Source organism: Carcharodon carcharias, chromosome 19 (genome assembly GCF_017639515.1).
Source record: "Carcharodon carcharias isolate sCarCar2 chromosome 19, sCarCar2.pri, whole genome shotgun sequence".
Lineage (NCBI taxonomy): Eukaryota > Metazoa > Chordata > Chondrichthyes > Lamniformes > Lamnidae > Carcharodon > Carcharodon carcharias.
Genome location: NC_054485.1, coordinates 94,197,195 through 94,220,761, shown reverse-complemented (window position 1 = coordinate 94,220,761; position 23,567 = coordinate 94,197,195). Strand labels below are relative to the sequence as shown.

Here is a 23,567-nt window from a genome sequence, read left to right as displayed (position 1 = left end):
CCAGTGTGCTAATGAGCTCCAAAACTTGGTAAGTGGAAAGGATTTTAAACTGGATAGTGGAGGCAAGGGATCAGATTTGGGAAGGTGTGGTAAGCTAAAGAGTAGAGATAAGGCAAATGAGAAATGATAAAGAGACTGTGATAGATGTGTTTTCACTGTCTCTTTCTAAGAGTAAATTGGCAGGTAAGGGCTAGAGGTTACAAAAATAATGAAAGGACAAAACTAAAGATTCTGTATCTAAACGCACATAGCATTTGAAACAAAACAGATGAACTGACAGCTCAAATAGAAGTAAATAAGTACGATTTGATAGCCATTCCAGAGACATAGCTGCAGGATTACATAGATTGGGAGCTGAATATCGAAAGGTACATGACATTTAGGAAGGACAGGAAGGTAGGAAAAGGTGGAGAGGTGGCTCTGTTAATTAATGATGGTATTAGCAAAATCGAGAGAGATGACCCAAATTCAGAAAACCAGGAAGTAGAAGCGGTTTCAGTAGAGATGAGAAATGGAACTACACAGGACAGAATATGAAGGAAGAAATAATGGGAGCTTGTCAGAACAGTATGGCAATAATCATGGGGGATTTTAATCTACATGCAGACTGGAAAAACCTGATAGGCAAAGGTAGCCTAGAAGAAAGAGTGTTTTAGGGGCAGTTTCTGAGGAGAGCCAGAAAACTGGCTGTACTAGACCTGGTATTGTTCAACGAGATAGGATTAATGAATGACCTCATATAGAAGGTGTCCCTAAGTAGCAACAATTATGAGATAATTGAATTCTGCATTCATTTTGAGGGAAGAGGAGTGGCTCCAAGACGAGTATTAAATGAGGGCAATTTTGAGGGCATGAAAGCAGAGCTAGCTAAAGTGAACTGGCAAATGAGGTTAAGGGACAGGTCAACAATGATGCAGTAGCAAACATTTAAAGGGATATTTTAGAATACACAGAATAGATACATTCCAACAAGAAAGAAAAATTCCAAGGGGAGGACCCACCATCTGTGGTTAACTAGGAAGTTAAAAATAGCATCAACTTAAAGAAATCACATATTATTGTACAAGGATGGATGGCAGGTCAGAAGATTGGACAGAATAGGAAGAAAAGCAAAGAACGATTAAAGGATTAAGGAGGGGGGAAAATGAGTACACAAGAGAAAGCTAGCTAGAAATAAAGATAGTGAGAATATCCATAGATACTTAAAAAAGAAAGAGTTAGCAAAGGGTATGCCAGTCCTATAGAAAGTGAGTCTGAGGAATTAAAAATGGAAACTAAGGATGCCAGATGAATTGAATAGGTATTTTGCATCGGTCTGCACCATAGAGGATGCAAGTAACATCCCAGAAACAGATGTAAATCAGCAAGTGTAAGGGAGGGAGGAGCTTGGGAAAATTACAATCACCAGGGAAGTAGTATTGAGCAAATGGCTGGAGCTGCGGGCTGACAAGTTCATCCTAAGATCTTAAAAGGAGTGGCTGGTGAGAGAGTTGATGCTTTGGTTTTAATTTTTCAATATTCCCTTGGTTCAGGGAAGGTTCCATTAGATTGTAAAATAGCAAATGTAATTCCTTTATTCAAGAAGGGACATAGAAAGCAGGAAACTACAGGTCAGCTAGCTTAACATCTGTCATGGCACTTAGATAAATTCAAGGTAATCAGGTAGAGTCAACATAGTTTTGTGAAAGGGAAATCACTTTTAACCAATTTACTAAAGTTCAAATAGTCGTTTGGTAGTACAGAACTTGAATATTGCTGAAAAGAGAGACTTTATTTTTGTCAAAGCTTTTCGTCAGGACTATTTTCCAGAAAATACCTATGTCACAGGAAACAACATATTTATACTGTATGGGAAGCAAACTCTGAATGGGCCCAAGCCATCACTTTTGGCCCTGAAAAGTGCCCAGTCTACCTCACCTTGCCCTTCCAGGGTAACCTATCTTAAAAATTTCAGCAACAGGTGAAGCTAGCTGTTTCAAGCTGCTACTAAGCAACACAGGTGGTATTCGCCACTAACAGGATGCTGCTGTCAAGCCAAAGATGTTCTGCCTATCACACAAATGAGTAATCTGGTATATTAATTTCAGTGCCAGTGGATGCTAGATATGTAGGTCGTACTTCCCAAAGATTGGCGGATCATGTCAAACAGGATGTCCCAGCCGCTGTTCGTAGCAGGCAAGGTACAAGCCCGTGCTTGCAAAACTCAAAACAGTGTTGAACATTAGATTTGATTCCGCGATTGGACAACATTTGCTAAATAATTATCAGTGTGTTAAGAATTACACCGACAACTAATTTAAGATTGTCAGTCGGGCTCACAGTGTGACACATTTGCGTGTGCTGGCAGCTACATATATTAATACACAGGGCTCTGTTCTTTGCAGAAAGAACATGTACACACATTTCACCTATTTCAGCTAAACAAGACATTCATTCGCCGGTTCATTCCCCAGGGCAATGTCTTGACCAGAGTCATGCTGCCTGGTTTAAATATCAAACAATGCTTGGCAGTTAACTGTCAGTCACCACCAACTGATGCATTCCCCAAGGCAGTGCCTCTACTAATCAGAATCCACTTTCCAACCAATCAACACTCTCTTCTCATACAGTATAAATAGGTTGTTTCTTGTGACAATGGTATTTTCTTGCGGCCTGCCCTGATAGTGCAAGACAAAAGGCTTTGACATAAAACAGCCTCTTTTTTCAGCATTACAGGAGCTTGTTGAAGAAGCCACATGTGTTGTGGATAAAGGGGAACCAGTGGATGGACTGTACTTAAGATTTCCAGGAGGCATTTGATAAAGTGCTACATCAAAGATTATTGCGGAAAATAAGAGCTCACGGCATAGGGGGTTACAGATTAGCATGGATGGAAGATTGGCTAGCTAACAGGAAACAGAGAGTAGCCATAAATGGGTATTTTTTGTTTGGCAAAATGAAATTAGTAGTGTGCCACAGGGATCAGTGCTGGGCCTCAACATTTTGAAATTTATATATTGGCTTCGATGAAAGGACCAAAGCTAAAGTTGCTAAATTTGCTGATGACTACAAAGACAGAAAGTAAGTTGTGAAAGTAAGTTGTAAATGGCTATAAAGGGACATAGATAGGTTAAGTGAGTGGGCAAAGGTCTGGCAAATGGAGTATCATATGAGAAAATGTAAAAAAGGCCATTCAGCAGGAAGAATAAAAAAAAGCATATCATTTAAACAGTGAGAGATTACAGAGCTCTAAGATGCAGAGGAATCTGGGTGACCAAGTGCATGAATCAGAAAAGGTTGGTATGCAGGTACAGAAAGCTAATAGACTGTTAACGTTTATTGCTAGGGGAATTGAATATGAGAATAGGGAGGTTATGCTTCATTTATATAAGGCATTGGTGAGGCCACTGTGTCTTGTGTAGAATATTGGTCTCCTTATTTAAGGATCTAAATGCTTTGGAAGCAGTTCATACAAGGTTTACTAGACTAATACCTGGAATGGGAGGGTTCTAACGAAGAAAGGTTAGATAGGCTGGACTTGTATCTGCTGGAGTTTAGAAGAATAAGAGGCAGCTTGATTGAAACCTTTAAGATCCTGAGGGGTCTTGACAGGGTGGATGTGGAAAATCTGTTTCCTCTTGCGGGAAAATCTAGAACTAGGGGTCACTGTCTAAAAATAAGAGATTGCCTATTTAAGAGAGAGATGAGGAGAATAGTTTTCTCTCAGAGTGTAGTATGTCTTTGGAATTCTCTTCCTCAAAAGGGAGCCATTGGATATTTTCAAGGCAGAGGTAGATAGATTCTTGATATGCAGAGGGGTGAAAGGTTATCACAGGCAGGTGGGAATGTGAAGTTCGGGCTACCATCAGATCAGCCATCATCATATTGAATGGTGGAGCAAGCTCAAGGTGCTAAGTGGCCTACTCCTGCTCCTAATTCATCTGTTCATAGGAAAATGACCGACTGGCAAATAAGGGTCATGAGATGACTTGAGAAAAAAGACAGAGAAATGGGGGCTCGAGGGAGGGAAGGAAAGTAGGCACGGGTGTGGTGGGGAGATGCGATGAAGAAAAGAGCGGTCTGGAAAATGGTGTGGTTGTAGGGTCCAGCATTTCCTGCAGAAACAAAAGCAAACGTACTAGTGAGTTGAGAGAGGATCAGCCAGTAATGGGGTGAGTGAAATCTGGGCACTCTGTTGTGCATAAATAGTGGTAGACTGTATCCACTATTGGGCAAATGAGAAAAAGAAGACTGGGCATACTTAGTGCACACAGGGAGCTCCAGGGTCTGATTTTACATTGCAAGCTCTAAAACATGGGGAAGCAGGAAGACAGAGCAAAGGCAAGCTGCAGCTCACAGTAGTGCTGTGGAGCTGAAAGTACCAGTTCTGCTCTTCCAAGCTCCAAAGAAGGTTGGGGGTAGGGATAAAAACATAGTATATTCACTATCATTTCTTCAATGGCTTCAAAGCATTAAAGAGCTACTGTACAACCAGAAAATCTAACTGGAACCAACGCAGCACATGCTGCAATTAGCTTTCCATGAATTTCACAGAAGGGTCCCAAAACAAGCACAGGTGATTACATATTTTAAATGGTCCTCACCCAAATTTGAGACAGCTGCCTGAAAGCAAAGGTAAATAATACGGTGTTGGTCATGCCTTTGGTGCAGAATAAGAGGTGCAAGACCTCATGGCCAAAGCTGGTATATACTGGGCATGTTTTGTGCCCAAACAAATGGAGAGAAATACACACTAATTTCTATCCCAGTGTGTCTGAACTTTTGCTGGAAGTGTCTCATGTCAAGTACCAGCTCAATAATCAGGCCCCACAATACAAATTAAGTTTGACACCCACCCCTGATGCAGAGGGCGTTACTATACATGGAACTCAACACTATACCTGACTCACAAGTGATTGTTGCTGATGGGAAGCAATTGTAATGGTATCTGTTACATTGCCCAGTACAGTAGCAACATTTGCTATTTTGATAAGCCCAAAATGAATTCCAATTACTATAGTTAGGCATCTAACGAGAGGTATTCAACTCAGGGTTCAGTTAAAATCTAACAATATCGCAGGTCACTCCACCTCATGCACCAGCCAAAGGACAAAAGAGATCTTTGATCAAGTTCAGCAGAACTGCATTCAACTCTTAAAATGGCTTCCACACGATTGTGTTTAAGATAAATAATCTGTTACAATTGGATTGCCAGAAGTACCGATGAGAAGGATATGCTAGAGGTGAAACTGCTTCTGACCTGAGTAGCAGAGGTTCAACCAAACTCAGCGCCAAGCAAAAGAGTGTAACATTCACCAGATATTATCCAAACATTACAAATTCTTTTTTTAAAAGTGTTCACCATCAGATGAACATAAAGAGATAGGAAAAGGAAAACCTTAGGAAAGGAAAAAAAGGCAAATTATGTGAAAGATTACTGAGAAGCATCCAAACTAGTTTAGTTTTGCAGCTAATCGGCAACTTACCTGGTAGCAGAAGCTAATCAAGGAAAGAAACACTCTCACACCCAAACCACAATGATGGGAAGAATTGTCTCTCTGCTGGCTGCAAGGAATCTACGCGAAGTTTTGAGCATTCTCAATCTTATCCAGAGAAGGTATTAGCACACTGCTAAACTGAGGCCAAAATGGTCAGTTTGTGCAATATCAGAGAGGCCTTAATATGGCCAATGTGGAAAACTGTATAACTTCAGACTGGTGCAGCAGCAGCAAGTTTTCTCTAGCTTTAGCTCTACTGGTTGTTAAGGCTGTCTCACAATAGGTTTAGAACATGAGAACATAAGAAATAGGAACAGGAGTAGACCATTCGGCCCCTTGAACCTGTTCCACCATTCAATGAGATCATGGCGATGGCTGATCTTCTTGTGTTCTGATTTCCACGTTCCCATCTAACCCCGATAACCTTAGATTCCCTTGCCTAACAAGAATCTACGTCTGCCTTAAAAATGTTCAATGACCCCGCCTCCACCACCGTCTGACGCAGAGAGTTCCAAAGTCGTACAACCCTCAGAGAAAACATTTCTCCTCATCTCTGCCCTAAAAGGGTGACCCTTAAGTTTAAAACAGAGCCCCCTAGTTCTGGACTCACCCACAAGAGGAAACATCCTTTCAACATCCACCTTGGCAAGGCCATTCAGGATCTTGTATACTTCAATCAAGTCACCCTTCGCTCTTCCAAACTCCAGTGCAAACAAGCCCAGCCTGTCCAACCTTTTCTCATAAGACAGCCCACTCATTCTAGGTAACAATCGAGTAAACCTCCTCTGAACCACCTCCAATGCAGTTACATCCTTCTTTAAATAAGGAGACCAAAACTGCACACAGTATTCGAGGTGCGGTCTCGCCAATGCCCTATATAACTGAAGCATAACATCTTTACTTCTATGTTCAATCCCTCTCATAAAGGAGAGCATTCCATTAGCCTTCTTAATTACTTGCTGTACCTGCATACTAACTTTTTGTGATTCATGTACTGGAACACCTAGATCCATCTGCACCTCAGAATGCAGCCGTTCTCCATTTTAGTAATACTCTGCTTCTTTGTTCTTCCTGCCAGTGAACAACTTCATATTTTCCCACATTAAACTCCATTTGCTAGATCTTGCCCACTCACTCAACCTATCTATATCCATCTGCAACTTCCTCATGTCTTCTTCACAACATACTTTCCTACTATCTTTTTGTCAACTGCAAATTTAGCTACCATGTCTTCACTCCACTCATCTAAGTCACTGATGTAAATCGTAAAAAGTTGAGGCCTCATTACAGACCCCTGTGGGACTCCAATCGTCACATTCTACTAATCAGAAAAAGGCCCATTTACGCATACTCTCTGCCAGCCAGCCAATCTTCTATGCATACTAATATGTTGCCCACTACACCATGCGCTTTTATTTTCCATAATAATTTTTGATGTGGCAGCTTGTCAAATGCCTTCTGGAAATCCAAGTACAATGCGTCTACAGGCTCCCCTTTATCCACTGCGCACATTACTCCTTCAAAAAAACTCCAATAAATTGGTTAAACATGATTTTCCTTTCACAAAACCATGCTGACTCTTCCCTAATACCTTGAACTCTTCTCAGTGCCCAGCTATAACTTCGTTAATGATAGATTCTAATAACTTCCCCACAACAGACGTCAAGCTAACTGGCCTATAGTTTCCTTAGGGGCACCGAGGTGCCCCTATACTATGTGCTCATATACAGTACACAGCACTGCACCAGTATAAAATGCTGAGTCTGAAGCATTAGTCCAGTAGATGAGAGGCTGACTGTATAGTTGGTATAGTGGGGAAAACAAACTAATAAATGAATTCAATGCATTATTTCAGAAAGGCCATGTATTGTTATTATGCAACTGATAAATCCCATGCCACTGTAACTACATCCCTCAAGTTGTTGCATGCAATACAGCTGGGGGAAATATTTGCAGCCAGCCTCCCCATTGCCCACTCCCATTGGACCTGCCGATTCCAGTCCACTCGATGGAATGCAATTAAAGGTAGAGAAGTATTACCAAACTTCAACATAGCTAATGTGAAGATCCCATTAACACACAGCTATACAAAGCAGAACTGTTGGGTCTATTGCTTTCTTTCTCCTACATCATGCTTTTGAAAACATCGATATTCCCACTTTGCAATCACCTAGGGTAAAAACAAAAAACAGTGTCCTACAATGGTTGAAAATTACACCATTACTCTTTGCAGCAACATTTTTGAGATTGAGCCTCAGTCATGACTTCAGAGGGATTGGAGGAAACACAGAAATGCTCTACCAGGTCACACGCTGAAAGATTGGAGAAGCTCAGACACTGCACGGTATACTGTGATTGGGTGAACACCTTAATTGCTGAAATCACTCCTATTATCTGCAGACCTGACTGGAAATTTGTGAACAACCACTGAAGTTTATTTGGAACATCTCAACGCCCTGAATGGCCCACACCAATCCAGCAATTTCACCTTTGAACTCTGTGCCATCCAGCCCCCTGATGGCCTCCATGGCATCTTCGCTCCTCTCCATGTGCACAAAGGCGTAGTCCTTAACGATGTCACACTCTAGGACATTTCCATATTCCTCAAACTTGGCCTGCAGCTCCTGGCTGGTGCAGGTAGAGCTCACATTACCCACATGCAGTTTGGTAGAGGACTTGGACACACTCTTGCTGGCCTCCACATTGATGGAGACCCCATGTAGCTTGTAGTGATGCAGGTTCTCAATCGCCTCCTTTGCTGCTTCCCGATCCTTCATATGCACAAAGCCATAGTTCTGTTCAGGTATAAGGAGATGCTGAAATTAGTCATTTATATTAACAAATTAAATTATATTAACTAACCTTTAGACAGTCCGGTTAAATTTCTTCTTCCCAAACAGAAGTTAATTATAGTGTGTCTCATTGTACAACTTATATATGGAGCAATCATATCATACCTTGATGAAGTGACAACACAATGATAGAATAAGAAATTTACAACATAGAAGAATTCCATTCGACCCACTGTGTCTGTGCTGACCAACAAAAATAGCTAACCATCCTCACTGCACTTTCCAACTCTTGGTCCACACCATTGTAGGTTACAGCACATAAAAAGTATACATACATAAGAACTAGGAGCAGGAGTAGGCAATTCAGCCCCTCGAGCCTGCCCCACCATTCATTACAATCATGGCTGATCTCATTTCGGCCTCAACTCCAATTTCCCGCTCTCTCCCCATAACCTTTCAACCCATTACTAATTAAAAATATGTCTACCTCCTCCTTAAACTTACTCAGCGTCCCGGCATCCACTGCACCCTGAGGTTGTGAATTCCACAGATTCACGATCCTTTGAGAAAAGTAATTCCTCCTCATCTCTGATTTAAATCTACCACACCTTAGCCTAAAACATTCAAGCACTTTCTAAATGTGATGAAGCCACCACCTTTTGAAGCACTGAGTTCTAAAACATCCACGAGTGAAAATGTTTTGCAATAACCCCTCCAATCCTTCAGCCAACTGTCTTAAAGCTATGCCCCTGCAACTCTTCCCAAGTTTTTTTTTAGTTGACAACTATATCATGATCCTTCATAATTTTATCCACCTGGAAAATTTCATATCTGATGCGTAGGTCTCCAAAAATAAGGGTACTGGTCAAGCTCAGATCTGGTAAAAACCCAGGATAAATCTGGCAGGGGTGGATGAGAAAATGGCTCAAGGGCGGAAACAGCAGAGCACTTGTCAAAAAGACAATCTTGTCTTTCATTTATCTTTGCTCTGAAGGTTAGCCGCACCATGAACAATCTTTCTCCACTGTTTATTCTCCACTGCCCGTCCCACAGTGGTGGATCTGTCAAAAATTGGTGATGCTGAAACGTGGAATGGTGAGCGCCGGGCAGGAAGAAGTACTGAGTTTTGGGGGGGGGGGGGGGGGGGGGTGAAAAAATTTCTAAGTTAAATCAACGAGTGATCAGAAATTCAATACAAGGAAATCAAATTTACAGGAGGCACGAAATGAAAGGAACGGGGGTGGGGAGCTGTGATATGCCCAATGAAAGGCGTCCCGCATTCACCAGCACCGTGCCCAGGGTGGGGGCAGAAACCTGGCAGAGGCTCCCACGTTGCCACAGAAACAGAGCGCCCCTCCCCCCTTCCCGATGCCACAGAAACCGCGCGCGCCCCCGCTCCCGATGCCACAGAAACCGAACGCCCCCCCCCCCCCGGATGTCACAGAAACCGCGCGCGCCCCCGCTCCCGATGCCACAGAAACCGCGCGCGCCCCCGCTCCCGATGCCACCGAAACCGCGCGCCCCCTCCCGATGCCACAGAAACCGCACGCGCCCCCTCCCGATGCCACAGAAACCGCGCGCCCCCCTCACGATGCCACAGAAACCGAGCGCCCCCTCCCGATGCCACAGAAACCGAGCGCCCCCCTCCCGATGCCACAGAAACCGCGCGCCCCCCTCCCGATGCCACAGAAACCGAGCCCCAGCCCCTCCCCCCCAACTCCCCCCGCAACTCCCCGTTGCCATAGTAACCAAGCACCAGCACGCGCGCGCGCACACATACACACCCCCTCCCCTCAGGCCACGCTCTCACCTTGATCAGGTCGCACTCGCTCACTGAGCCGTATTTCTCAAACAAGGCTCGTATCTCCTCGGCGGTCGTCGGCCGAGGCAGGTTGCCCACGAAAATCTTCACCATTTTTGTTAGAAACGCCCCCTCTACCAAGAAAAGGAGAAACCTCTAGTTAAAAAAAGAGCAGGAACGAGGAGGGTGAGAGACAAAAAGCAAGAAACAAATCTCCACTCAGAAGCTCTCAGCTTTGCTTTTCTCACCCGCCAAGCGAACAAAAAAGATGGCGGAGCAACTCGCTCCGCCTTGCTCCTGGTTACCGCCCACCCCTGTCGGCTTCACACGGTGATTGGCCGGAGGGCCACGTCCATCATTCGCTTTGTTCGTCTTTGACGACTATTGGCCCGAACCTTCCGTCGATCCCGGGTTCCGGTTGGCGAACAAGCTGTCAATCATTGGGCCAGGGCCGGCTGTCCGTTCAGCTTCCGACGTCGTTGGTACTCGTCGCCACCGAGAGGCAACGAGGCGTGATTGAGATTTGAATTGTAAACTGCCAAACGCCTGGTGGGCTGAAAGGAAACTAGAAAATGCTGGGAAGAATTCATCTTCAAAGCGAGGAAGAGTCATACGGATTCGAAATGTTAATTCTGTTTCTCTCTCCACAGATGCGGCCAGATCCGCTGAGTTTTTCCAGCATTTTCTATTTTTATTTCAGATTTCCAGCATGCGCAGTGTTTTGGTTTCGCCATTTGGTGGGCTGGTTCGTAAAGCGGGGAAGTTGTAATAATTTCCAGAAGAGCCATAAAACACAACGATTGTTTAAAATTTGCAGCCAACAGCCTAGGAAGTAATATTTCGTCTCATTTCTATATGTCTTGGTTCTGATGAAGGTCATACGGACTTGAAACGTCAACTGTATCCCTCTCTGCAGATGCTGTCCGACCTGCTGAGTTTTTCCTGGTATTTTTGTTTTTGTTCTAGGAAATAATACTCCTGGGTAATCTCTCTTTTAAGGTATCATGCCAAAAAGGGCTTTGGCAACTATGGATTTTCATGTGTTGGGCCATGGTTATGCTGTAGTGGTTTGCCCATTAATTTCTGCAGGTTCTGGTGGACTGGGAGACTTCATCACTCTTACCACCAATACCTCTCTGGCCACAGGAGAGGTGCCAGAGGACTGGAGGACAGCCAATGTGGTACCATTATTTGAGGGAGGAAGGGATGAACCAGGGAACTACAGTCCTGTCAGTCTAACCTCAAGTGGTGGGGAAACTATTGGAAGCAACTCTGAGGGACATAATGAATCTACACTTGGAGAGGCAGGAATTAATCAAGGCAGGGTTTTGTTAAGGGGTGGTCGTGTCTGACCAATTTGATTGAATTTTTCGAAGTGTTGACCAAGTGTTTAGGTGAGGGCAATGCATTTGACGTAGTCACTTGGACTTCAGCAAGGCTTTTGATGAGGTCCTGCATGGGATACTGATAAGGAAGGTAAGAGCCCATGGGATCCAAGGCAATTTGGCAAATTGGATCCAGAATTGGCTGAATGGCAGGAAGCAGAGGGTGTTGGTTGAGGGGTGTTTTTGGCCTGTGTCCAGTGGGGTTCCACAGGGATCGGTGTTGGATCCCTTGCTGTTTGTGGTGTATATAAACAATTTAGACTTCAATGTAGGAGGGTTCGTCAGTAAGTTCGCAGATGACACAAAAATTGGTGGGGTGGTAAATAGTGAGGAGGATAGCCTTAGATTACAGGAGGATATAGACAGGCTGGTCAGATGGGCTGATCAGTGGCAAATGGAATTTAATCTGGAGAAGTGTGAGGTGATACACTTAGGCAGGACAAACAAGGCACAGGAATACATGATGAAAGGGATCCTGGGAAGTACCAAGGATCAGAGGGACCTTGGTGTGCATATCCACCAGTCCCTTAAGATAGCGGGACAGGTAGATAAGGTGTTTAAGAAGGCATGTGGGATACTTGCCTTTATTAGCTGAGGCATAGAATATAAGAGCAGGGAGGTTATGCTGGAACTGTATAAAATGCTGGTTAGGCCACAGCTAGAGTATTGCATGCAGTTCTGGAATCCGCATTATAGGAAGGATGTCTTTGCACCAGAGAGAGTGCAGAGGAGATTTACCAGGATGTTTCCTGGGCTGGAGAGTTTTAGTTATGAGGAGAGATTGGACAAACTGGGGTTATTTTCCCTAGAGCTGAGGAGATTGTGGGGGGACATGATTGAGGTGTATAAAATTATGAGGGGCATAGATAGGGTAGACAGGAAGGAACTTTTCCCCTTGGTGGAGGGATCAATAACAAGGAGGCATAGATTTAAGGTAAGGGGCAGAAGGTTTAGAGGGGATGTGAGGAAGAATTTTCTCACCCAGAGGGCAGTGGGAATCTGGAACTCTGCCTGAAAGGATGGTAGAGGCAGATATCCTCATAACATTTAATAAGTATTTGGATGTGCACTTGCAATGCCATGGCATACAAGGCTATGGGCCTAGTGCTGGAAAATGGGATTAGAATAGTTAGGTACTTGTTTGACTGGTGCAGACTTGATTGGCCTTTTTCTGTGCTGTAGACCTCTATGACTCTATAGGCATATGGGATTTGCTGGTTGATAATCAACTTGTTTGGCCACATTACAAATGCATCTTCTGTGGCCATTGAGTCCCAGAGTGAGATTTGAACCCAAAGCTTCTGGCTCAGAAACAGGGGCACTGGCTCAGCACCACAAGACCCCTAATCCTGGGCACAGCCTTTTCAAGAGTCAACCTATGAATTGGTGCATAACTCCTGGAATCAAGATTGTTAAAAGGTAAAACGTCATTGTGCATGGTATCCAAAGAGAGGATTGGTAAAACAGCAGCCCAGGGAATGGAGTAACCAAATGGGACCAGATTTGCCTGCATCACTCCTGGGAGCATAATGTGGCATCCAAGAATACTGCAAAAAAAATGCTGAAGTTGTACCAAATAGAATAAAATTTCAATGTGGTGAGTTGGGTTTTGGCTTGTACTTCAACATTAAACTTTTGGCATACCCAATGCTTCTTCACTGGAGCAGGCCAATTGGATTCTGTTAAATCGGACAGTATAATGTCAGACAGGAATAAAGGCACCAACTACATCCCTATTTTTGGCAACAGTCTAAAATTAAGCTAATCTGGTTGCACTATGGTGTTGCAGTGAACCACAAATTGGTGTGATGCTCTGAACTCATGGAAGTACCATCACTAAGATGCCAATTTCCACTCCTGTAACATCGCTTGATTTGTTTCTGTCTCAGCTCATTTGCAGTTGAAACCCCCATTTATATCTTACCTTTAAGCTTGCTTATTCCATTGCCCTCCTGGCTGGTCTCCCATATTCCATCCTCCATAAACTTCAGGCCATCCAAAACTCTGCTCCCTGTCTTAACTCCCAGCAAGTCCCAATTCTCTGTAACCCTTGGACTCACTGACCTACACGGACACGCAGTCAAGCAATGTTTTTATTTCAAAATTCTCATCCTTATTTTCAAATCCCTTCTTGGCCTCATCCATTCTTATCTCTGTAATCTCCTCCAGTTCTTCAATGCTCAGATATGTGTTCCTCTAATTCTGGCCTTTTGTGCATCCCAATTTTAATCGCTCCGCCATTGGTGGCTACCCCAGCTTCAGTTACCTAGGCCCCAGGCTCTGGAATAACCTTCCTTTACATCTCCAAAGCTTTCCCCCTTTAGGATAGTCCTTAAAATCTGCCATTTTGACCAAGCTTTCAGACATCTGCCCTAATATCGTCTTAAGTGGCTCAGTGTTGTAATTTGTTTTATAATGCTCCTGTGAAGCACCTTAAGACGTTTTATGATATTAAAGACACTATATAAATATAATTTGTCACTGAGTTTTGCTTATAATGAAAGAATACTGAACATTTATAACAATACAATCTTTGTTAATTTTCCTTAATATTCATACAAAATATTGCATTTATTTACATCAAATTAAATGCCAACTTAAAATACTTTGCACTAGGCAATAGATTTTTAAACTATGAAGGAATTTTATGAAAAATGTAAGGAACGTATATTTTTATTTCTGTTGGACTGTTATAAAGAACATATCTTTTTATTTTCTGTTGGACCGTGGTTTAAAATTACAATGGTTGCAGTTTGAAAGACATATCCACTGCAACAGGATCACAGAATACAATGCTGAAGTCCTGGAACAGAGTATGCCATGAAAGACAGCTTGGTGCCTGAAAGGAGCCCTGGATCAAAGGAGCTGCCTGGCAACAATGTTTTAAATGGCTCCTGACTAGGTGACCAGGTTTTATGTGAGATGCAGTGCGGAAGAATAGCCCCTAGACTGAAAGGAAAAGACCTAAAACCGCTTTCTCCTGTGTGTGGAAGATTCCAGTCGTTCCACAATAATAGCTATCTGACTTTTCTTCTCATATCTCTATAACCTGCCTCTGAAACTCCCTGTAAAGAGGCAAAGGGAAAAGTCACTTCCAGAGACAACGAAAGTCAAGTGCTCAACTGGTGAACTAAATACCGAAAGTGCTGGAAGACCACCTCATATTAACAAAAACTGAAAGGAATTTGGAAGACATTGGTCAAAATCAACCCATTGAATCCAATTGGTGCTATTGAACTGCTTTATCCCACCCTTAAAATCCATGTTTTTGTGTGTCTTATATGTCTTGTAAGTGTGTGTGTAGGGATTTAAGGAGGGGGCAGAGTTTAAGTTATAGTGTTCGAAATTAGCAGTTCATATTTCTTTTGCCAATGATTAACAACAGTTTGTTCAATAAACAGTTATTTACTTAAGTTTTGTTATGACATGGCAGTTGGTAAAGCTGAGTTATTTAAAATCCCAGAGGGAAGCCTTAAAACAACTGTCGTAACCTATATTTTCAATTGGTATGTTTGAGAGACAGCCTTAAATTCAGGATTCAGATCACCAGTTCCTGAGAGGTTTTTATATCAAATTATATGAGACATTTATTAATTTACACAAGTTAAGCATGTACACTTGGCTACAAATTACTACCATCTTGACTTATAACAAATTCCCAAACTCATCTCTACCAAGGCAACAGCAACCCATAGACTTTAAGCAGACACAGGCAAAGCATTTTCACCTTACAAATTCAAAATGACGTTCCTTTAACTTTGGTTCTTATGCAGACTCAGTAGTAGGCTTACAGGCTTTGATCTTACATTGCCTCTGAGCTGCACACATGAAAACTGCTGTCTGTTATACCCAGCACATCTCCTTGAATGTAAATTCTCATTTTATCACCAGCCCCTTTGAACTTCACCACTTCTAACAATAAAACCCCTTTCATGTTTACAATTTTATTACTAATATAAACATTGCTTGGTTTCAAGTTCTGTCGAAGGGTCATGAGGACTCGAAACGTCAACTCTTTTCTTCTCCGCCGATGATGCCAGACCTGCTGAGTTTTTCCAGGTAATTCTGTTTTTGTATTGCTTGGTTTCTGCTAGCTAGGTGCCAGATTTCACTCCGCTTGAATGTTCTATTCAACAAAATGCAAATTCACCTCTACTCTGTTTACATCTCAAAACTAGTATACATCAAAGCACCCAGCCTGGCTGGCTTTAATCCAATTAAGATGTACACAGACACACCCACAGACTAAACTTTTATTTTTTTAAAAATCCTACATTATATACATTAATGGCTTCATGACAGTTTTCAAAACTGGTGCTTGTATTCTGTTAACCTAAGTTAACAGTTAGGTAGAATTGGGGCAATCTGGTGGTTTGATCAAACTTTTCACATTTGTCGCGGCTCGGAAAACATTGGAGCTTGATGTTGCAGCACACTATCTGCTGTGAGTCGTGACAGAAAACTAAAATTATTTTCAAAAAGGTAGTATACGATTATTCTGCATTTTTTCACTTACAGTGGTGTCATCAACTAATTGCATTGATTTTAGATTTGATTTACTATTTTAGAAAGAAGATGGGAAAAGAGATGTTATTTGTCCAGAGGAGTAAACAAAGTAGCCATTTGATACTGAACAACAATTAAGAATACATAGAGCCAGGATAGTTTTGACAGTCCTTGGAAAAAGGAACCTCCAAAGTCAAATTGCGTTACAATACTCTATCTAGGGCAATGCTGCTAATAAAGTTATTAAATAGAGTTAATGTGTCAGTTCTGTGGTAGACATGATTATCCAAAATCAGAAGACACTTTCTTAAAGGGTGAATGCTTTGTGCAGAAAAAAGTTAAACTTGTGGAGTGGAACTCTACATTCAGAATAGACAGAAATAATCAAGGCTAGCATTTTGTTTTTATTAGATGTGCTGCCCCAAAATTTTTTATTAGTGGCACTTCATTTGATGCATTTTCTAATCTCCATTGGAAATGATCATTGCTCTTTTGCCACCTGAAAAATAAGGGACACGTGCTCAATGTTTTGGGAAAACTGCTCTCTAATTCCCCTTTTGATAATGAATTATTTTTTCTTTAACATTTGAAACTTTCCTTCAGTTTCAGGCTGTAGACTGGAAAAAAATGTTTTATAAATTTTCAAACTAATTGCTAAATAGCAAATAGGAAGTAAAATCCTGTTCCATTTATTAGAAAATTATTCCAGTTAGGCTTGTTCCTTCCAAAAGATGGCATGTTTTACAGAAAGAGTAGCCCAGTCAACCCCTTGAGCCAGTTGTGTCACTCAGTTAGATCATAGGTGATCTGTACCGCAAATCCATTTACCCACCTTTGTTCTAGTTCCCTCAGACACTTAGCTGCTAAAATTCTATCAACCCCAGCATTGAATATTTCAAATGAGCCACAATACATACATTTTGAAGGGGGTGGGTGGGTGAGATCCAGATTTCCATACCAGCTGTGTAAAAATCATTCTCTAATTTCACTACTAAATGGCCTAGCTTTCATGGTGGTGGATGAAGAAGAATAAAGCTTAACTGAGGGAGTGGGAACAGAGAATGTCAAATTTTGTGGGCTGGGGTGAGAAGAAGGTGCGTGGTGGTGTTGAGGAGGGGAAGACAGTCATCACTAAATGAGTCAGGAAAATTGTCACCTCGAACTGGAGATTTGAGGGAGAAAGAGTATAGGTTGAACTGGACAGGGAAGAATTGTGCCAACATGATTGGGAGGCAGGCAAAAGAAAAATGCTCACTTGATCTAAGTTGGAAGTTAAGAAGATAGTGTGGTTGAGTTGAAGGTTGAAAGAGAAGAATGCTAGATAGCATTAAGAAAATAGAGGGACAAGAATACTCATTTAAACTTGAGATGATTGAGGAGGACAAAGTGTCTCAGAAACAACTGGTGTTGGATAATGCTTGATGTCTCTGGGGTATTAAATTGCTTAAAAATAACAGAATCATAGTTTTTATTATGTAAAATATCTAATTTTCCAGTGAACCGTACCCACACCCTCTAGAAGCACTCTGCCAATTTTATGACTTCAATATTTGTGTTTCCCGCTTTGGGTATTTTATGCCTTTCTAGCCTGCTTTGTTTCAGCTGATCAGAGAGGACCAGCATGGATTTGTAAAAATTAGTTCATGCCTGCTGAATCTGATTGAATCTTTTGAAGGTGTGATTAAGGTAATAGACACGAAGAATATCTCCGCATGTCATTAATGTTGTCTTCCAGAACATATTTGATGAAGTACTTCATACGGGACTGTGAGCCAAAGTTGATGCTAATGGAATTAAAGGCAAAATATTGACCTGGTTAGGAAGTTGGCTCAAAAGCAGTAGACAGGGAGTATGGATAATGGGCATGTACACTAACTGGCAGGATACAACTAGTGGTGTCTTTCTAGGATCTGTGTTGGGGTGTTATTGTATTTATGAATGACTTAGTTAATGGGATAGAAAGTCACATATCCAAGCATGTGGATGTTCCTACACTACATGAGCTGCAGTGGTTAAAGAAGGCAACTTACCGCTATATTCTCAAGGGTATTAGAGATGCAAAATAAATCTTCTAGCAGTGTCCACATCCCATGAACAAATTAAGAATAAAGTTAGCTGAAGACACAAAGATAGGTGGATTTGTAAGCAGTGCAGAGGAAAGCATAAATTACAAAGGTATAATAATAGATTGAGTGAATAGGCTAAACTGTGGCAAATTAATGTCAACATAAGCAAGTGTGAGATCATCTACTTTGAAATGTACAAAGATAGATCATATTCTCTAAATGGTGAAAAACTAGAAATGGTGGAGGTTCAAAGAGATTTGTAGTACACGTACACAAATTATTACAGTATCATGACTCAATGAGGGTGGGGCACTGTAATATGAAGCCCCACTGTTCCCCGGGCCGCAACAAAGGTGGAAAAGTTTGAACAAACCATCAGATTGCCCCAATTCTACCCAACTGCTTAGGTTACAGAATATGAGCACCAGGTTTGTAAACTTAATAAGTAAATAACAGTTTATTGAACAAATTGCTGTTAACCAGTGGCAAAAAAAAGAAATATGAACTGCTAATTTCTAACTCTATAACCTAAACTGTACCATTTCTTAAATCCCTATACACAAACATACAAGACACATGAGACACACAAAAACATGGATTATAAGGGTGGGATAAAACAATGCAATTCTGGAGTACAGAGTTCGATGGGATAATTTTAATCGATGTCTCCCAAACTCCTTTCAGTTCTTGTTGATGACACAAAGTGGTCTTCCAGTACTTTCAGTATTTAGTTCATTAGTTGAGCACTTGCCTTTCAATGTCTCTAATAGTGATTTTCCTGTTTGCCTCTTGGCAGAGGTTTTCAGAGATGGAGCAGGTTGTAGAGATATGAAAAGAAAAATCCAGCTAGCTATTATTGTGGAATTACTGGAATCTTCCACACACAGGAGAAAGAGGTTTTAGGTCTTGTTCCTTTCGGGCTAGGAGCTGTTCTGCTGTACTGCTTCTCATACAAAACCTGGTCATCTGGCTAGGACCAATTGAAACATTGTTTTGAGGCAGTTCCCTTGGTCCAGGACTCCTTTTTGGCATCATCCTGTCTTTCATGGCACACTCTGTTCCAGGACTGCAACATTGTATATCTCTCATCGTATTTCAGTGGACATGTCCTTCAACTTGCAGCCATTGTAATTTTAATCCCCAGTCCAACAGAAAATAAAAAGATATGTTCATTACAACAGTCCAACGGAAAGGAAATCATATGTTCCTTTAAAACAAGGAACAGAAAATAATCAAAAAGGTAAATGGAATGATGGCCTTTATTTCTAGAGAACTAGAATACAAGAGGTTAGAATTTACGCTACAACTATATAAAACCCTGGTTATAATCACACCTGTAATACCACGAATAGTTCTATGTAAAACACCTTAGGAAGGATATATTGGTCTTGGAGGGAGGGCAGCATAGATTTACCAAAACGATACTTTGACTCAAAGGGTTAAATTACTAAAACAGATTACACAATGCGAAGTTCATATTCCCAGTAATTAAAAAAGCTCAGGGTTGATTCAAATGAAGTTTTCAAGAGCTATTCAGATGAAAATAAATAATTGGGGACGAACAATATCAATGGAGTTTGAACAGATCCAACCCAGATAAATCAGAAACAAAACTGGCTGACAAAACTGTATTTGAACAATAGATTGTCCTTAAGGAAGAAATAGTTTGAGTACAGTTGAGGGGAGGTGATGGCATACTGGTACTGTTGCTGGACTAGTAATCCAAATACCCAGGGTAATGCTCTTGGGTTCAAATCCCGCCATGGCAGATGGTGGAAATTGAATTTAATAAAAATCTGGAATTAAAAGACTGATGCTGATGACCATGAAACCATTGTCAATTTTGTTTTTGTAAAAACCCATCTGGTTTGCTAATGTTCTTTAGGGAAGTAAATCTGTTGTCCTTTCCTGGTTTGCAATGTTGTTGACTCTAAAATGGACTAGCAAGCCACTCAGTTGAATGAAACTGGACGGACCACCTGGCACCGGAAATTACAATGCCAATCTCAGTCCTGTCAACCCTGCAAAGTCCTCCTTAATAACATCTGGGGGCTAGTACCAAAATTGAGACAGCTGTCTCACAGACTAGTCAAGCAACAGCCTGACATAGTCATCCTCACATAATCATAATGTCCCAGACACCACCACTACCATTCCTGGGTGTGTCCTGTCCCACCAGCAGGATAGGCCCATCAGAGATGGTGGCACAGTTTTTTAAATTCATTCATGGGCTTCAGTGGCTGGGCTAGCATTTATTGCTAATTCCTAGTTCCCCTTGAGAAGGTGGTGGTGACCTGCATTCTTGAACTGCTGCAGTCCATGTGGTGTGGGTACACCCATAGTGCTAACTTTGTAGCGGTGGTATACAGTCCGGAGGGAGTTGCTCTGGTGGTCCTCAACATCGACTCCGGACCCCATGAAGTCTCATGGCATCAGGTCAAATGTGGGCAAGAAAACCTCCTGCTGATTACCATGTACCACCCTCCCTCAGCTGATGAATCAGTACACCTCCAGGTTGAACACCATTTGGAGGAAGCACTGAGGGTGGAAAGTGTGCAGAATGTACTCTGGGTGGGGACTTCAATGGCCATCACCAAGAGTAGCTTGGTAGCACCACTACTGATTGAGCTGGCTGAGTCCTAAATGACCTAAGTGTTTGACTGGGTCTGCTGCAGGTGGTGAGCGAACCAACAAGAGGGAAAAACATACTTGACCTCATCCTCAACAACCTGCCCCTCGCAGATGCATCTGTCCATGACAGTAACGATATGAGGGACCACGCCAAGTCATTGTGGAGACGAAGTCCCACCATCACATTGAGGATACCCTCCATCGTGTTGTGTGGCACTACCACCGTGCTAAATGGGATAGATTTCGAACAGATCTAGCAACTCAAGACTGAGCATCCATGAGGTGCTGTGGGCCATCAGCAGCAGCAGAACTGTACTTGGACGCAATCTGTAACCTCATGGCTCGGCATATCCTCCAGTCTACCATTACTATCAAGCCAGGGGATCAACCCTGGTTCAATGAAGAGTGCAGGAGGGCATGCCAGGAGCAGTACCAGGCATACCTAAAAATGAGGAGTCAACCTGGTGAAGCTTTAACACAGGACTTCTTGCAAGGTAAGCAGCATAAGCAGCAAGTAATAGACAGAGCTAACTGACCCCACAACCAATGGATCAGATCCAAGCTCTGCAGTACTGCCACATCCAGTTATGAATGGTAGTGGAAAATTAAACAACTCATTGGAGAAGGGGATTCCACAAACATTCCCATCCTCAATGATGGAGGAGTCCTGCACATCAGTGCAAAAGACAACGCTGAAGCATTTGCAAAAATCTTCAGCCAGAAATGCTGAGTGGATGATCCATCTTAGCATTCTCTGGAGGTCCCCAGCATCACAGATGCCAGTCTTCAACCAATTTGATTCACTCCAACATGATATCAAGAAATGACTGAAGGCATTGGATACTACAAAGGCTATGGCCCCTGACAATATTCCAGCAATAGTACTGAAAATTGTGCTCCAGAACTTGCTGCGCCCGTGACCAAGCTGTTCCAGTACAGCTATAACAATGGCATCTACCTGGTTATGTGTAAAATTGCCCAGGTATGTCCTGTACACAAAAAGCAGGACAAGTCGAACACGGACAATTACCACCCCATCGGTCTACTCTGAATCATCAGTAAAGTGTTGGAAGGGGTCATCAACAGTGCTATCAAGCGTCACTTGCTTAGCAATAAACTGCTCACTGATGTCTAGTTTGGGTTCCACCAGGACAACTCAGCTCATGACCTCATTACAGCCTTGGTTCAAGCGTGGACAAAAGAGCTGAACTCCCGAGGTGAGGTGAGAGTGACTACCCTTGACATCAAGGCAGCATTTGACTGAGTGTGGCATCAAGGAGCTTGAGTAAAACTGGAGTCAATGGGAATCAGAGGGAAAACTCTCCTCTGGTTGGAGTCATACCTAGCACAAAGGAAGATGGTTGTGATTGTTGGAGGTCAGTCATCTCAGCTCCGCAGGACATCACCGCAGGAGTTCCTCAGAGTAGTTTACTCAGCCCAAATATCTTCAGCTGCTTCTCCAATGACTTTCCTTCCATAATAAGGTCAGAAGTGGAGATTTCGCTGATGATTGCACGATGTTGAGCACCATTCGCGACTCATCAGATATTGAAGCAGTCCATGTCCAAATGCAGCAAGACCTGGACAATATCCAGGCTTGGGCTGACAAGTAGCAAGTAACCTTCGCGCCACACAAGTGCTAGGCAATGATCATCTCCAACATGAGAGAATCCAATTATCGCCCCTTGATGTTCAATGGCATTACCATCATGGAATCCCCTGCTATCAACATCCATTGACCAGAAACTGAACTGGACTATCCATATAAATACTGTGGCTACAAGAGCAGGTCAGAGGCTAGGAATCGTGCAACAAGTAACCCACCTCCTGTCTCCCCAAAGCATGTCCACCATCTACAAGGCACATGTGAGGAGTGTGATGGAATACTCCCCACTTGCCTGGATGAGTGCAGCTCCCACAACACTCAAGAAGCTTGACACCATCCTGGAGAAAGCAGCCCGCTTGATTGGCACCACATCCACAAACATTCACTCCCTTCACCACCGATGCACAATGACAGCAATGTGTGTCATCTACAAGATGCACTGCAGGAATTCACCAAGGCTCCTTTGACAGCAACTTCCAAACTCACGACCACTACCATCTAGAAGGACAAGGGAAGCAGACATGGGAACGCACCACCTGCAAGTTCCTCTCCAAGTCACTCACCATCCTGGCTTGGAAATATATCGCTGTCCCTTCACTGTCACTGGGTCAAAATCCTGGAACTCCCTTCCTAACAGCATTGTGGGTGTACCTACACCACATGGACGGCAGTGGTTCAAGAAGGCAGCTCACCCACCTTCCCAAGGGAAATTAGGGGTGAACAATATATTCTGGCCCAGTTAGCAAAGCCCAATTTCCAGGAATGAATATTTTTTTTTAATTCCCACATAGGAGAAAGGTGGGATAATGAAATAGAGCAGATAAATCAGAAAAAGAGTTTGCATGAAACATCAGGTTGATAACACAACTGAGAACCTGACTGAACATAGAAAGTTCAGACAGGAAGTGAAAATAAGCAACAGAGTATGAAAAGATAAAGTCAAAAAACTGCAGATGCTGGAAATCTGAAATAAAACCTGGAAATGTTGAGAATGCTAGAGAGTATAAGAGATTGGCTGCCAACATAAAAGGGAATACAAAAGTCATGCAAAGACATATAAATCATTAAACAGTAGGAAAAGGGAGGTAGGGCTGATTAAGGCCCTAAAAGAGGATATATACATGGAGGTAGAGGGCATGACTGCGATACTAAGTGACTATCTGTAGAGAAAAAAAGAACGTTTCAGGTCAATGACCTTTCATCTGAAAGGTCATTGACCTGAAATATTAACTTTGGTTCTCTCCACAGGTTCTCTTTGACCTGCTGAATATTTTTTGCATGTGTTGTTTGTATTTCAGATTTC

The 23,567-nt window shown here is 42.4% G+C and overlaps 1 protein-coding gene across 10 annotated transcripts in view; it reads right to left on the bottom strand.

The window, feature by feature from the left end:
• Positions 1-10,370, bottom strand: part of LOC121291639 (RNA-binding protein 4B-like) — a 109,199-nt gene extending 98,829 nt beyond the window's left edge. For 6 of the 10 annotated variants that reach the window (XR_005946042.1, XM_041213103.1, XM_041213102.1 and 3 more), the window contains exons 1-2: positions 10,080-10,352; positions 7,966-8,272 (exon numbers count right to left, since the gene is read on the bottom strand). Coding sequence is in view for 9 of the 10 variants with exons in the window: in XM_041213103.1 (XP_041069037.1) it covers positions 7,966-8,272; positions 10,080-10,184 (412 nt within the window). In the remaining variant the exon portion in view is untranslated. Of the gene's footprint in view, positions 1-7,965; positions 8,273-10,079 lie in introns of all 10 variants that reach the window. The other 4 variants (XM_041213098.1, XM_041213099.1, XM_041213100.1 and 1 more) reach the window with 4 other exon arrangements.
• Between the last annotated feature and the right edge of the window lie 13,197 nt (positions 10,371-23,567).